The 17051-nt window shown below is 37.9% G+C and overlaps 1 protein-coding gene across 1 annotated transcript; it reads left to right on the top strand.

Annotated features, from left to right (window-relative positions):
* The first annotated feature begins 7887 nt into the window (after nucleotides 1-7887).
* Nucleotides 7888-14854, top strand: GPR65 (G protein-coupled receptor 65). Its single transcript, XM_068683014.1, has one exon. The coding sequence runs from the start codon at nucleotides 8042-8044 to the stop codon at nucleotides 9080-9082; it is 1041 nt and encodes a 346-aa protein (XP_068539115.1). The 5' UTR covers nucleotides 7888-8041; the 3' UTR covers nucleotides 9083-14854.
* Nucleotides 14855-17051: the final 2197 nt, after the last annotated feature.

Raw genomic sequence — 17051 nt, 5'->3', positions numbered from 1 at the left:
CTGACAGGCAAAGAGTTGAAATTGTGACGTAACGTACGTCAAAAGTTTCCATGAGGATTAGCCAGGGTTTTCAACCAGAATCCAGATTAAAAAAGCATTCTACTCAGACGGAAAGTAGTCAAGACACTGGAGATCTGTTTGATTATTATATAAAAATGAAAGTAGAGCTTTCTGACCATTGACCTTGGTGCTTTGCAGGGCAGATGTTCTGTGTGTTTCAGGAGGAATGAAGCACTGGGAGATGCAGTGGCTGACGTCATGCACACAGTGTGTTACAGCTGTGGGAAATCCCAGGTTTTTCATGTTTCTGTCCACAAAGAATGCTGTTAATTGAGCCACTGCCACTATTGTCCGTGTCATTGAGGAATCTAATGTCTCAGTGATGACATTACCTGACTAATGTTTCCTGTTTATTTCTTTTTTTAATAACAATACCAAACACTCACATAACATTTTGCACTTTACAGCAGTATCAAGCATTAACTAATGAACCTGCTCACACCCAAATGAGCTATACAATGTCATCATTACGTGCAGAAGGACAGAGTGACTTCCTCAAGGCTATAGTGAGTCAGTGGCAGAGGTAGAATTATGCTTATAGTCCTAATTTGCATTTGTTCCGGCAGACAGTGCACCTTTGCCCTTCTGGAGTGTGCAAATACAGAAAGTATTGCCATCACAACAAATTAACTGTTTAATTTTGGTGATTTTTTTAAAAATGGTACATTAATTTATTCTTGACAGAAGGATCTTGAAGTGCAATTCATTCTCTTGTTCACTCCTAGGAGCCCAAAATAGTCAGCTTTCCAAACTCATACTTCCATCCTATGATGTGCTGAACACCTCCCCTTTTCATCTGGTGATGGGTAATATTTTTGAAATCTGTTTTGGTGAGAAGATTATCATGGGACTATAAAGACTTTTATTAAGGTTTAGGAATCTCAACCTGGCTTTTACCTGTAAATTCTGTGCTTTTTTTTTTTTTCTTTACATCTTTGTCCATCATACAAGGACATGCTGCTTGTATCAATAAATACAGGGATGTGTGATCTGAACCTTTTGTAAGCTCAAATACAAGCAATAAAATTATTGAGGACTTAAACAAAATATTCATCGTTTCTTCTGTAGATAAGACAATTTTCCAGTGTTGATGCTTTTCTATTTCAGTTGTTCTTTTTTAGTAGAACTTCAATCTCTGCCAACCAACACCTGTTCTGAAGTTCTGAGATGACTGATTTGAGATACTGTGTATACGCAGATCTCAAAAGAAAAAAAAAAAAAAAGACAAAAGAAAAAAGAAAAAAATGTGCTGTTTGTATCAAAAATTGGATTGCCAAGAGTTGCTTTTTTGCATATATCTTTACTTCCAGAAATGTATAAAATGCATGGTCTCCATTCTTGTTTCATTTGATTCCTCATTCCCACTATTGACTGTTCAGTAAAGGCATTTAGAAATAATTCACCTAGATTTCTCAATTTCTAATAATGATAAAAGTTCCATTTTCTTCAGTGAAGTACAGGAACCCTCAACAGAGGAGCAGAGCCTGGCCACCAGACATTGTTCTTAGTAGATGCCATGTTAGGGAAAGACAGGTGAAAAGTGAGGGAACAGGTCTTTTTCTGATGACTTTTCTTTCAGTGAAAATAAAGGCTTGACTGACATTTATTTTAGAAATTAACCTAACATATCATCAGCCTTATGTGCTGAAAAGCCTAATTTTCACCAAGCTGGAGGGCGCTATGTTACCAGTTAAGGAATGACTGCAAATATAGAATGACTTGATAATCAGTAGAAAAAAAAAAATGTTGATAAAAAAGTCATGCTCTGTCTGTTGTTTTTGTTTTTTTTTTGTTGTTTTTTTTTTTCCCAGAAAAAAGGAACCAAATCTCTGCATCCAGTAGTTAAATATTATAGAGCTGTTTAGTACTGTTCTCAGAGAAGTCAGGATTTGAGAGGTTTTAAATTTACCCATCTGTTTCATTTCTCCTTAGCATCTGAATCATCAAATAGTCCAGTTTTTGTATTACACAATAGATGTATATTTAAAGTGAAATTATACCCAGTTTCTTAGAAGCAGACATCAATCATTCTAAACAATATTTATGGACAAATCAGAGCACACAATAAATTATTCTGATCACAGAGGTAAAGAAGAAACTGGGCCTATGTAACATTTTTTCCCCTAATTGAATTATCTGTTAAAAGAAACACCCCCTTGAAAGCAGCATACAATCTCACATTCAGTTTATATAAAAATATACAAATGTGCAAACTGTTGAAGTGCATGAAATTATGTTATCCCTTGTTAACTAACACTGTGCACAAACTTGCTCCCATCAGTAGGCAAACAGAAAAAAACAGTAACAGAGATCCTGAAAATAATTAAACTCTTTTGGAACAAACTTCTAAAATCCTTATGATGTATTTTTATGGGTTTTTCTCTAGTCATTTTTTCTTTGATTCTGTGATATATTTGTTGGAAAGGGAAAGTGCCAAGTCTTCTGGTCAAAAAAAGCTTCTATGTTTTAAAAACATACAAATAAAGCTGTTCCATTTCTGTGGAATGGTTTCTCTTCAGGATGCATTGTATCCTAAATAAGAGATTTGTAATATACTCCACTCATTTAATTTTGTAATTTGGCAATATTTTCAGTAAAACTTATGTAAATTTACTGAAAATATAGACAGATTTGCTGATCTTTTTTTTTATATATATTGTTTTATGATTTATATTTATATTGTTTTTATATTGTTTTATATTTTTTATACTTCCTAATAAGTGAGTTGTCTTTTCCTCAGGGCTAAGGTTAAATTAGCAGGTGTTTTTTTGTTTTGTTTTGTTTTGTTTTGTTGGATTTTTTGTTTTGTTTTTTTTTTAAAGGAGGGAAGTGAAAAAAAAATAAGAGGCTTGTAAGCAGTTGCTTCATTTGTGTCTCTAAGAGCAGCTTCCTTTTCCTTTATCTGATGAAGTGGTTTCTCTTCTCAGAACCAGAGTCTGGCTGCAAAACTGCTACGCTGGAGCACATGGCTGTCTAGGTAAGAGTACAAAATCCAATAAGTTAGCAGATAGACTACTAATATTGTGGTACAGGTTTTATCCTATCTCTCCATTAGTGTGATGCTAACATCATGCAACAAGGAGAAGGGACACAAAACAAGCTGGAAAAGACTGCTCTGGGATGAGTATTTCACCCCCAGAATATGTGAAACATGAGGCAAGAGGGCGAACAACATTGAAAGGATGAATTAGAAAAGACACACCAGCTTGTTTTATTGTTTTAGTGGTATTGCCTTGATCATAATACCTATTGCTTAGGAGAGGGGAGGAAGGATGGAGAAGAAAAGTATTTGGGTATGAGTTTTCAGGATTCTGAGCTGTCCTGTCCTCATAGTAAAATTGCCTCAGACCTCACAGAGCATTCCAATAGCTCTTCTAGTATTTTTTTTTAATAACTTATTGCATTAATAAGGTACTCAGTGTTATTTGTGTGTATATACACAATCCTTAAAACTTAGCAGAAGCTGTTCTAAAAGTAGCTTCTTAGAATACCAAGTGTCACGTGTATGAAAATATTTTGTACAGCATCTTTCTGTATGCCTAGAGGAAAACATGAGGCACAGAAAGATAATAACATTCACCTGTGTGGTCTACATCCTTAAAAAATAAGAAGAAGAAGAATTCTATTTGCTCATGTCAATGAATTTGTTTATGCTCTTTAAAATATCCATAATGTTTATCTCAAAGGCTGAACTCTTTTAGACCTGCTTGAGTTTCTACAGAATCTTTGAGAGCTGTAAGCAAAATTTAGTGTAGTATATGAAAAAGTGCTGTTCATTTTAAGCAAAAAAGACCATGTTACTGAAGGACATATTTCAACTCTCCTAAACTGTAAAGGTTTTCAGAATTAAGTTTTAATATCTTCTCATTATAGAAAACATCCAGCTATGGGTGGTCCCTCTACTTGAGGAAATCAACTTGGCTGTGTAACTTACTTTAAGAACACAAACCAATCTGTTGTTGAAATTGTTTAGAGAAAAAAAATATCAAAAAAATCAAAAACACATCTGTCCTTCCATACACAATAGCACTGGTACAGCAGCTACTCTGCAGATCTAGCAGACGTTTTCTTCCCCTGAATCTTACCTATTAGGCAAAGTACATGCAAAAATACACTATATTGTAATGAGTATTGCTTACAGCAACTTGTCCTTTATGAACTTGAATTTTAAATAGAGGACATATAATGGAAATGTATTGGTTGTGGATGTTTCCAGGATTAAGCTGGTGATTCTGGCTAATCTCTATATATTTCTAATTAGTGACTGAACTCTGTTAGTAACACAAAATCTTTTCAGTCTTCTCCATATTTCCTAATTTCCCAAACAGTAGTAGGATTCTTGTATTCTAAAACTAAAAAAGCCTCCCCCGTTCTCCCCTTAGAAAGTTGTTTACAGAAAAGAGCACGGAATATCCATTGTGTATTTGTGCTTATGAAAGGATAGTTGCTTGCTTACTTTGTTACTTACAAAATGTCATAAATGCAGAGACCGTGTAAAGTTCTCTTTGAATCCAAATTAGATACTGTGGAAATGCATCAATACAAATACAATATGTAACATTCACAGGGTTCATTTACGGGTTTGTTTGCATATATTACTTGAAGTAAAACATTTGCTAGTCCACTTCTTAAATTTTATGTCTAGTTATTTTATTTTCTCAGAGTTCTCTTAACAGCACGTTTTCTGTAGCAAAATGATAAAGAGATTGGGAAAATGATAATCATTGAATAATCTGTCTAAAAGAGAGAATTGGTGTTGAGAATTATATACCTAGATTTTTTTTTCCATTGGTGCACATCTGATACTAAAACAAGTCTACTAAATAAGGTGAGACATTTGAGTCACAGACAGTTTGAATCATGAAAGACAAACCATTAAACAGTATCTTTAAACAGAAATTCCTTGATAGATTTTTAGAAAAATTCTAACAGTAAATGAGAAAAATTACCAAACACCGTGTTTCAGGGTGCCTGTAAGCCAATACCGTCTTCCTGAACAAAACTATCAGGTATGCTCAGGAGCTGAGAAAAAACATGGGAATGCTTCAGATCATGCTTTCAGGTAAGGAAAATAATTTTGCATTACATAGTCCTAATTATCAGAAAAGTGCTGTGTAAGGAAGAATGGTATGGACAGGTTCCTCTGAGACAAGACCCCAAATAACTGTAGTGAAATGTGTTATAATCAGATGCAAAACAGTGCTTTGTGCTTTTATATTTCTGTTCAAGAAACTACAACATACATTGTGATCTACTTGATTTGCTGGCTCTTTGACACACTTCAGTATAGGTCAATACATGCCATAATGACACACTTTTTGTTATTGTTGTCACTGAAAGAATATCCTTCTATAAGTAGCATCAATGTGTCATCAAAGCTAGGACATGGATTACCTGAGGAATTACAAACTGCCTTCTGAGCTTTGTTCATAGAAACTGTTGACAATAGTAGTTGAACATAAAAGAAAGACATGGGGTGTCATAAAAGGAAGACCTGTGAATATGGACAGAAAAAAATTGCTGAGGTGATAACTTTCACGTCATCTTAGCTCTCTTTTTGAACCCTATCTTCAGTGTCCCAGCCTGCCATAATCCAGTTAGAGCTTAAAATGTTAGTTCCTCAAGGCAGGTGGCAGAAGAGCAAAGCAAGGTCTTGCCTTAAAGAACATGCAGTTTATTCAGATGACTACAATATAAAGACAGGCGGTTTACCTATAATCAGTAAGATCGAGAGAGGAAAACTTTTAGAAACAGTGGGTTAAAAAGAGAAGCTTAAAGGTAAGTTAGTTGGTCTGTGCCTAGGTTTGAAAGAGCTGATTTAGCTAGCTGTGGGAGGATCTGTGGTGTGTAACATGAAGACAAGTCGGGAGCTTGTAAGGAGGATGAGTCTATAATACAGCAAGTCAATTAACAATGGAGAAAGAGTTTGTGGGGGAGGAGAAGGAATTCCAATTTCTCAGTCATGCGCCTAGTATAAACACTGCCTCATCCACTTACTGCATTACATACATGCTTCTGAAAAGGCACATTTCCCTGTTAGACCTGTTACAGGAAAGAAGATGCTAAAAATTATATAAAGAACATGTATGTATTTTATCTGTTATTTATCAGTCTGCGTACATGTGCTTTGCTTTTGGTAAGAAGTGGGCCAGCAAAACCCTGGGATCCAATTTCTAGAGCTAGATGTTTAATGTGCGATACTTACCTATATTGGTGAGCCTATGATGCCCTATATACTGTGCGGTTTTAATAAACCACACTGAAAAGCATATTTCTTATGTATGTCTTAGGTATAGGCACTGCTTTTTTCAACTAGTCATCATTATAAGTAAAGCTCCTCAGTGGAACAAACTGAGAAGTCTTTCTCAAGAATTTTCACTATCTTTCAAGCACGTGAACGAATTTAGGACTAATTGCGAAAAGTGAGCCAATTCAGTCAAATAAATCAGTGGCTGGTAAAAAGTGTGTGCTTCCTGACTGTTTGTGTCATTGCTCCTTTTTATTTCCTGAATATCAGTGAAAGTTTCTCTATAGAAAAGAGAGATCCATGTAATAGCTTCTGAACAGTAAATAAACCTACATGGGTTTCCGTGACAAACCCACAAACCTCCACACAGATGCATCAGACCCATAAAGGGCAGAATGAGTTTGCCTACCACATAGGAAAATCCCTGTACCATAAATTGTTTTCAGTTTGAGCTGCTTCCTTTGTAAAAGAACAGTTGTAGACGGTTCTATCTTGCAACCTACTCATTCTACAACTGCTTCACCTCCTCTGCTGGCAGTCTAGACTCAAACCACAGACAAATTGTTAGAGGTGATCTCTGAAGCAGTGTATTTGGCAATAGAGCTGGACCACAGCAAGTATTCTCTATGCTTGTGTTTCCTGAATTTTTTGGTTAGATCTCTGAAGAAGGGAATTACTGAATGTCAGAGTTGTGATGTAACCAGTGAGTACCAATTGTCTCATAGCTATGGTAGTACGCCCCTTCTTACTGAAAGGTCAGCTTTTCTAAGTGCTTCTAAAACTTAGGCAGCCAACTCCTCCAGTCCCATTTCTTACTCAGGGCTGCCATTTTACTGATATTTTCATGTTGAAGCTGTTGACAGCATGGCTGTTGTAGTGCTTAAGACTTGCTTAATTGCTGATGCTTTTACAAACTCATACAAGGCAACCACAGTTTTGTAGAGGAAAGAATTGTAAATAAAAAAATTGTACTCAGAGAGTCTCCATCTGATTTGAGAATTAAGCCTGGCAGATTCTCCTGTGCATGCAAGAATCCAGTAGCTTGCCACGTTTCACATGAAGGTTACACGCTGTAACCTTTGCTGGAATAGCAATATCGATGGCAAGCTCTTGGGGGATCACATACAAAGGAGGGGTGGGGAACTAGGGAAATGTGCAGGTGTCGCAAGAGCGATTAGTAACAGGAATGCATATCAGCCATGTTCTCCTCTTCTGAGCATATCCCAACATGTGGAAGTACCTGAATCCCTGTCTGTTTCTCCATTGTTTTAAAGAGGAGAGCACTGGGGATAAGAAATCTGCCATATGGCCAGCACCCTATTTCACTCCTGTTTATTATTTGTGGTGCACTTTCTGATCTTTGACCTTCTCACAAGAGAGACCTTTGATTCTAGCATCCTATCCCTCTGGAAGTGTCTCATACTGCTTCTGCTGTATAAGCTTGCATATGACCGACCTTGACCTTCTTAGACATTGGGGTTCTTCCTCTGCATGTGTCCATCCAGGAGTGTTTAAAACTTTTGATCTCCTACAAAGACAATTTATTTCTTCAAACAAAAAAATACCACCAATAAGTCAAAAATGTTAATATAGCTGATATTTTTCCTTTTTGACAACAGGATGGAATCTTACCAACCAGGTCCTGAAGAACTAACAGATGACCACCTATCAGACTACTGAAGGTTTTTTATTGCTTCTGGGCTGGAATTAGCACAAAATTCCTCAGGGTGGACAATGAACAACACTGCTATGTGCCACAATGATCACACCCTGGATAAGTATTTGTTTCCATTTGTGTACAGCATTGTGATAGTCATCAGTATTCCCATCAACTGCATATCCCTCTATGTGTCTTGCATTCAAGTGAGGAAAAAGAATGAGTTAGCAGTCTACCTCTTCAGTCTGTCCCTGGCTGACTTTTTGTACTCTATGATTCTGCCTCTGTGGATTGATTATGCCTGGAATGGAGATAACTGGAGGCTTTCAGCCACGCTTTGTCAGATTTCTGCCTTCCTTATGTATATGAATTTCTACACTAGCACTGCATTCCTCGCTTGCATCTCTGTCAACAGGTACCTGGCATTAGTTCACCCCTTGAAGCTCCAGCACTTGCGCACAAGAAGATTTTCACTGATTGTCAGCATAATTGTTTGGCTTCTGGAAGGCATCATGAATTCTGTCATACTGATGAAGAACGAAATATTCAGTGATCATTGCAATTCCACTAATCATACGTTATGTTATGATAAATACCCCCTGGAACTGTGGCAGGCACAGATAAATTTACTCCGGATATGCTCAGGGTACCTGGTTCCTTTGATAATCATTGTGTTTTGCTATCATAAAATCTACCAAGCAGTGAGGTGTAATCAAGCCACAGTAGATGAAGAAAAGAAAAAAATCAGGAAACTTATATTGAATATCACAGTTACTTTCATTCTTTGCTTCACGCCTTATCATGTTGTATTGTTTATTCGTAGCATCAAGGAACCATACTCCACTAACTCCCAGTTTTTTATGTTGTATAAGATCTACAGAATCACACAAGCCTTAACAAGTTTGAATTGCATTGCCGATCCAATTCTTTACTGCTTTGTGAGTGAAACTGCACAAACAGACATTCTGAATTTGCTCAGGTGTTGCTTAGACCTACAAAAACCTGAGGGAAACCAAGTGGAAGAACATACTCCGTGCAGTTCTACTACAAAGAGCAATATCACCTACAGAACTTGCTGTGAAACTGAGACTCTCTCAAAAATGGCTGCAAGAGCATAGTCAAAGAAAAAGTGGATAACATAAAGGGAAAAGAAAGGAGAACTATTCTGCCATCTATACCTAGGAAATACCCCAGAAGTATACTAATCTAAGTGAAACCAGTAGCTGGAACTAATGAGAACTTATTACAGGGTCAATGAAATTGAGGGAGCATCATCATGTATCTTTAAAACAGATGTGGTACATAAATCAAGAAACAAACATACAGTCAAGAAAGGTGAACATGACATGCTGAAAAAATTACTGAGGATTCCCCACCCAACTGCCTCCTGTCTCAGATTGCTAGCAAGTCCATGTACTGGGCATACATGTTTAATGTACTCTGAGCTGAGCTGGAGGAAGGCTGAGGTCCTCTTAACCAGTCATTTGTTTTCCAGTTTTAATAAAAACCTGAAGCTGAGCTGTGAAGGAGCCTTATTTAGGATTGTTTTTAAATCTGTGATAGAAATGAATAAAAAACACACACAAACACAGGTCATTCCAATGATTGGCAAAGGAGCAGACAGAGAGAGGATGTTCAATCCTTTCTCTGGTATGATGGTGCTATGAAGATTCCTTTCTTTCAGTAATGGCTCAAGTTCTCCTTCAGCATACTCCTCCGATTAGCCACTTCTTCAAATTTTTTACCTCATTTAGACAGAGACTTAACTTTGATCTTCTTTGGAAAATGTCCTCATGTATAATTATATGTCATGTCTTTTCATTACAATATGAGTGTTGGATTTCAGATAGTTGAAGATTCATTACTTAGAGCGTATATAAGGAACCAGATTCTAGCCACTGATTGTTTAAGTCAGATTAAATTTTCCTAATATGTACAAGGAGGAAAGGAAAGGAATGGAAGGTGAGGTTTCACATCTCTACAACACAAAAGACTAGTCTTTAGTCTTGCTTATTTTGACTGTAATCTGGAGTGTTTGTTTGTTTGTTTTTATGGAGTCAACAGAGCAAGGAGGTCTATATCCACTTATTTGACTGCAGATGGAGTTTACAGCTAGAGTTACTGGCCGAGCTCTCAGTCAGCCAGTTTTACAAAAATTCGAACAAACCAATCATACTAAAAAAACCAGCAATGAACAAAAATGGACCAATAGCTAATAAGAATGGCAGCAAAGGATCCTAAATTATAAAAGGGCTGAAATTAGCACAAATGAAAAGCAGAGCTGTTAACACAGGGATCTGGTCACATGCAGACTCCCTTCAATCGCTGTGATTCCCTGGTAGTGGTGGGCACCTGTCCCTGTGAAAAGACAATCAAAAGACTGTGCGATTTTCTTTGTCTCCTCATAAACATTTTGCTTTAGGTCAGTTTCCAGGAAGAGTGTTTGATTTTGGTGGTTTTCCAGTTTCATAGGGAAAAAAAAAAAATCTTTCCATCAAAAATACCCCCCTCTGTAAGTCTGTAGTTTAAAGAATTTGGACCAGCAATTTTCCACACAATGCTAGAATTGACATTATACTTGGAGGACCAGCACACAATGATCACAATCAGCACTGAAATTTTTGCATGGAAATTATCAATTTCTCCATTACAAAAAGCCACTTTCATTGTTTGCATGAGTTCCTGGTTGTGTCTATTTATACTTTCAGTTAATTTCACATTCTGAGAAGGGAACTTGAGAGGCTGAAGAAATTGGAGTTGTTCAGCCTAGAGAAGACAAGACTTTGGGGGTCCTAATATCAGTCTTATAATACATGCAAGTAGAGTGTTGAGAAGACAGCCAAGCTTTTCACAGCAGTGCATAGCAGGACAAGAAACGCAAACTCAAAACAAGAAGGATCAGAGTCGATATATGCAAAAATTTTTGAACTCTGAGGACTTCCAAGCAGTGGAGCAGGTGCACAAAGATGTTTTGCACCCTCCATCCTTGCAGGTTTTCAAGACCCAACTGGACAAAGCCCTTGAAAAACCAGGTCAGGCCTCATAGCGGACCTTACTTAGAATAGAAGGTTGAACTAGAGGCTTCCTGAAATCCCTGCCAATAAGAATTCTCCTGTGATCATATGAACTTTTATAACTATGTATGTCACTATTCTGGCTGTTACCTTCCTCTTTAAAAAAGTAGGTTCCCTTCCCTTCTTTGTTTTCATTAATCCTTTTACTGGATTTTATTTTCATGTGGTTTTGTGTTTGTTTGTTTGTTTGTTTGTTTTCTGTAATTCCATTTTATATATTATGAAGCAAAAATATGTAAGCAGCAGCACAAACTACTTCACCACAGATGTGTCCCTGTGCTGACCTATGAACACAATGTATTTTGCAACAGAATGTGAAATTTCACTGCTGCACTGGAACAAAAGCAGAACCAAGATTCACTAACTTCATGGAAAAAAAATAACTTGGTTTATTTCTAAACCTTTCATGTGCCAGAAAGATTGGAAAGTTAATTCATTTTTGTGTTATTATTATTATTATAAGTGATAATTAAAGCTAAACAACAAAACTGAGTCAAATTTAACCTGTGTGTCTGAAAGCCGTGAGAGCTGGCTGCTCTGCAAGGTAACCAGGAGCTGAGGATGACAGCAAGGTCAGCAGGGCAGTATCCTCACCGAAAAGCCATGCAAACCCACAACACCCAAGTGAGGTGCATAGAGCAGATCTGGTGACAGTAACCAGCATCAGCCAACAGCTGTCTGATCATCAGACAAAGCGCATGGACGTGCCATAGTGACAAGGCGGGTCTGAGGTTGAGCCAGGAAGCCAAGTCAGCAAGCCATGGTCAGGATCATCAAAGTACAAGGCAAAGCACCATGTTCCCGAGATGTGTCTAAAGTGAGGGCACAGGGCAAGTGCCTGAGCTAACAAGCAGCTCCTGTGCCAAGGAGGAGAGATCAGCACCAAGAATCATTCCAGCTTCCTCTCCCACCCACCTGGCTCTGTGTTGCAAGGCAGCACAACCTGAGCACTGGCCACCACAAAGGCAACCAAGGCGGCAGGGGAAGAGGCTAGAAAGCCTGTAGGTAAACTCAGGGCCCTGACACTGTGCAAAGAGCTTTATTTCCACAAAATTTGGCTCTGAGATTCAATACATTTTAATTTTCTGCCTTTGCTCATGAAATCCCTAGCTTGGGTCAGCTTCTGTTTTTATGTGTGGATGGTTTTTGTAGCATCATTTCTTATAGTATGTCCCTGCCTTACTGAAGATCCACTTGAGATAAAGGAAAGCAATGACAATGGCTGGCCCATATTCTAGGCTTCTTAAAGGAACTCTAATAAATTAGGTGTCTACTTTACGAAGATAAAACATAGGTACCTAATCCCTTAGGCTGATCTGAAATGCTCACTTCATCTGTTGAAATAACAACCCTCTGGTAAAATGAGGAAACTGAGATTGCATCGTCCCGTACTTCAGTTATTTGTGTATTTACCTCATTATTCTTACAGAGCTAAAAATTTGCAATCTTTTTCATTCTCTCTCCAAATTTTTTTGTCCCAGCTTGACCAAATTTCCTGTATGAAAATGGATATCTATATTCTTTTTGGAATCACACAATATTATAGGAGAGAATTCCACAGTGAAAAACGTCTTCATGAAGGCTCCAGCACGCACTGTGCATTATTATTACTAAATATTCCATAGATAATTCCTAAAAGCTCTGCAGGTAAAAACCAGGTGCAAATTCACAGAAACCACTTAAAAAGCAAGAACATTTGTTACAGGAGAGAGTTTATAAAAATCCAAAAATCTACTTAATAGCAAGAAATGCATTCCTCAGTGTGACACTGTAGTTCCTATCTCACTTCTCAATCTATACTGTAAGAATATGGTTAATTAAAAGCCATGATGTTAACTTATTTAATATCTGTAGGGTATGAAATATCAGTGCCAAATGATATTGTCAGCACAGTAACAACAGAGGTGGGTTTATATGTCAATAATTCACTTAAAGCAGAATCCACCTCCCAGCAAAGATATAGCTCAGCTTCTTAAGCTTGGAAGTTTCCAGTGAACTGTGGAGACCTTGCCAGTGGAGTTTTAGACTTCATTTGACCTGTGTTTCCTAGAATATTAGCCATGAGCTGCCTCATGATGCACATCATTGTTCTTTTCTGATGCAATTACACATCAGCTTTGTTTTCTTAATGTCACTGGGGTCAGTCCTGACTCACATGGTTGTAGACTAACAAAGACTAACAGAAACTCTTGTCTTTTTTTTTTTTTTTTTTTTCTCATCTTTAATATGTCTAACTTCAGAGCAACTTGGAAAATTGAAGGAAGTGTGAATTTGAGCTATGAGATTCAAATATTCCACTTCCTGTTTCCATTTACAGAGAACAATGTTGCTAAAATTATTCTAATTACTACAGTGACAAGCTTCAGAGACTCTCACTTTTATGCCGGTAAAGGAGTGCAATGCCATTGTTCAGCCACATGCCACTTCTCACATTACTTACCAGTATCATCAGTGTTGTCATAGGTCTAGTTCTCCATTTTCTACCATGGTAAAGCTGCATCTTGTTTGCTGCCTCTCTCCATTCAGCACAGAGAGGGTAAACGGGTGGGAGCTCTAGGGCATTTGGGACCAGCATGACCTCAAAGGCAGAGCAGCCACTTCTGCAGAACAAGGCTGCAAGGAGGAGAAGTGTGGCCCTGCATGCAGCAGGGCCCCAGAGCAACTGCTGCACCCAGGGGATGGATGCTGCTAACAGCCAGAGTTTTCCTTCTTCTGTGAGATGGCAGCTCCTCATGGTCCCAGAGCCCTGCAAGACAGCATCTTGCCCCTGCCTGGTGCCACCTGCTCCACTGTACTTACATCTGATAAGCCATGGTCTGGCATTGATAAAGAGGGTGGGGCATAGCAGGGAAACTCCTGGTGTGTATCCTGAAGGTTTCTTTCTTCCTTTTCTATTGCTGCACCACAATGTCTGTGTTACTGATAAAAAACTAGCCTAAGCTGGCACAGGGAGTTTTTGGCTGTCCAACAGTGAATTAAAAGTAACCAAGCTATTTCCCATCTTTTAATATCCTAGAAAGACAAACTTTTTTTTTCTGAGATGAGGCTTTTAGAAAAATAAACAAACAAAACACACACACACAAACAAAACAGAAAACAGGAATGAAGATACTGTATCAGCTTGCATCAAGATAATCAGATCCTCACCTGTGCCAGGTCAGCTCAGCCACTGTGTGTTGCATCTGAACTACAGCCTGTACACATCAGAGCTACAACGTGTCTCTGTAGCACCTCTCACTGAACGTCAGAGTGCACACTTACGTATAATGATCTCATCATAAAAACTAATGTAAAATGGAAATGCTAGAACAGTGGGTGGTATGAAACACACACTAAAAAAAAAAAAAAAAAAGGAAAAAAATAGGTCAACCCCTTTTCTATCTCCCCCTCTTCCCCCCCTTTTTTAAATGACTTTGTATATTTTGGTGAAAGAGGATACCGATGTCCAGCGGAGTGTGCGAGAACCTGAAAAATAAAAAAGACCATGTTTCACAAAAGCTGAGGTAGCTGTTACTTTAAATTTAGTATTTTTTGGAAATATTATTGCTATAGCAACCTCTTGGTTAGTGGTTCAATACCAGGGACAACAGATTATTTTATTTTTTCACTTTTTTTTTTTTTTAACCCCCCTGGTAAATGCAAAGTCTGTTGCTGAAGGAAAAATTGAGATGGTGACAGACTGGGTAAAAGCACGCACAGATACTGTACAGATATATAATCACATATAAATATACAAGTAAAAACTGCATTTAGTTTTATATTCAGTTCATATTACAATTAAATAAAATAGAGGTGCAGCTTGTGCCTCACCCTGTGTTTCTTGTTTGTTTGTTTGTTTTTGTTTTGTTTTGCTATGGCTCTTTAAATCATCTAGATGCAGCTCATTGTCTTTCAGATGAGATGTTGATATGAGATATTTATCATAAGCAATGACTTTCACAGTCTTTTTCCAAGTGCTGGTGGTAATATCCCCAAATCTGTGCTATATTCAATCCCAGCTGAAGCTTTATTTTGACTTTTAAAACCATGACTTTTGTAGACATGCAAAGTAATAACTGTTTTTCCCACCCCAGATGAAAAATGGCACCTAGGAACATTTTAATTTTAAATTGCTAACACTTTGTCACAGTTATTTGTGCCCAGTCCAATGAGATCCCAGCCCTATCCTAGAGATACATCAAGCTATTGGAAAAATTGTTCCCTCAGTTTTCTTCTTTTGATACCTTTGCAGGTGTGATGGCAAGTTCTACATCCAGAAAGCCAGAGGACCTCTAAAGGAGAGGTCCATACATGGCCTTCTGTTTCACATAGTTAACTACATGTGTGAGGAAACACTGTGAGGACAATGCAGTTTCTCCTGTAAAGGCAACATGTGTAGGTTAGGTTCACATCCTTAAAAGCAGATGAACTTTTGAGGCCAAGCAGGCTTGACTGATGAGATTATCTTTCCTGGCAAACTTATACATATTAGCAGCTTCACTCCAATGGGAATAAAGAAAAAAGGCTGGCCTGGAAAATGACAACTCCAGTTAAAAATACCGTTTCACTCCTATTCCCTTGACCAGACTACTGATGCCAGATGCAAAACTGAGCCACAGCAGTACAACATGCACATCAGGTCACCCTCCTGGTTCAACAGTTCTTATGGGCTCTTCCAATTCAGCTTTCTGCAGCCCACCCAGACATACTACAGGTGTACTGGGGGTAAGGGTACATAGCCAATGACCTTGGGACACAGCTCTTTCCCTGTTTCCCTTTTCTTCCCTTGACAGCTCACTGTTCCTGCATGTATCCTAGCCTGAAGCACCAGGTATCTCACAAAGCTCTCATGTATGACAGCTCCAGGGTCTCACAAAGCAGGCTAGTTTGCAGTAAACTCATGTTCTGAGGTAGCTTTTCACCTTAGAAGACCCAAGAACTCTTGAATGAAAAGGAAAGTAAAAAACCCTAAGACTTAGAGTGCAACAGAATCTCCAACTATGCCAAGTATTTATGAAGCGATTCCTAAGATTAATATTGAATGAGAAAATAAACACATAGCTTCACCCAACTTCTTTGCTTATCCTGATGGTCTACAACACAATAAATATCTCCAGCAAACTAAATTTTCTGCTTCTCCGCAGAACTCAGAAAAGGTCAAACAATGACTGCTGATATGCTCAAGGAAACTCCATGCAGGCAGAAATTCTCTCTCTTTCCTGACACAGCATGTATGTGCACACATCACTGTCTGGCAGCTCAGAACATACAGCTTCTGCGTACCATAACCAACCTAACTGAAAGCTTCATACCAAGAAGTTGTACAGTAAATCAATATTGCATTCACATTCATATCTGTAGCAGTGTTAGTGTTGGAAATGTGTGAAATAAAGTTGACTATTTCCTATTCACCTATTTTGACAAGAGCAGTGCCAACCTTCCTTACCCATCTGCATGGCTGTTAGTGCATAATGTAGTGTGTCAGTCCAGTCCACATATTGCTATGGGAACTCATAACGAAAGTAGTAAAATACTGCAACATATACTGAAGGCATTCCTGGTGAGTCAACATTTAAGGTTGTGCTGAAATCTGCAGCTGCTGTTAATTCCCCTGTAATGTTCTGTTTGAGTAACACATTTCTTCACAAAGTCTAGCATTCACACTTAGAAGATTTATTTCTGTGAAAAGCAGGAAATAAATTTAGGCAGTAGCATTTAGTAGTTTAAAATTAGCTCCTTTTAGAAAGGAAAATTTCAGTTCTGAAGGTTTTTTTGATCCCTACTACATCACTAGCAGATTCAGAATTTGACTTTAGATAGGCCTTGTGTAGCAATTTCAAAAAGATCCAGGACTATTTGTCAGCAGAGGCCATCATAATTCTCTACCAAGGGAAGGGCAACAAATTTATTAAAAAATATATATATTTATTCTTGTCTCACCGCTATTTATACTCATGATTTCCACAGAAGTTTTTCATGTGGTTATTTTAAAGTCATAGCTCTTGTATCTGGAGGTCCATGTGCATTTTCCCTT

The sequence above is a fragment of the Anas acuta genome, chromosome 5, assembly GCF_963932015.1.
Source record: "Anas acuta chromosome 5, bAnaAcu1.1, whole genome shotgun sequence".
NCBI lineage: Eukaryota > Metazoa > Chordata > Aves > Anseriformes > Anatidae > Anas > Anas acuta.
This window is presented reverse-complemented; position numbering and strand designations above follow the sequence as displayed.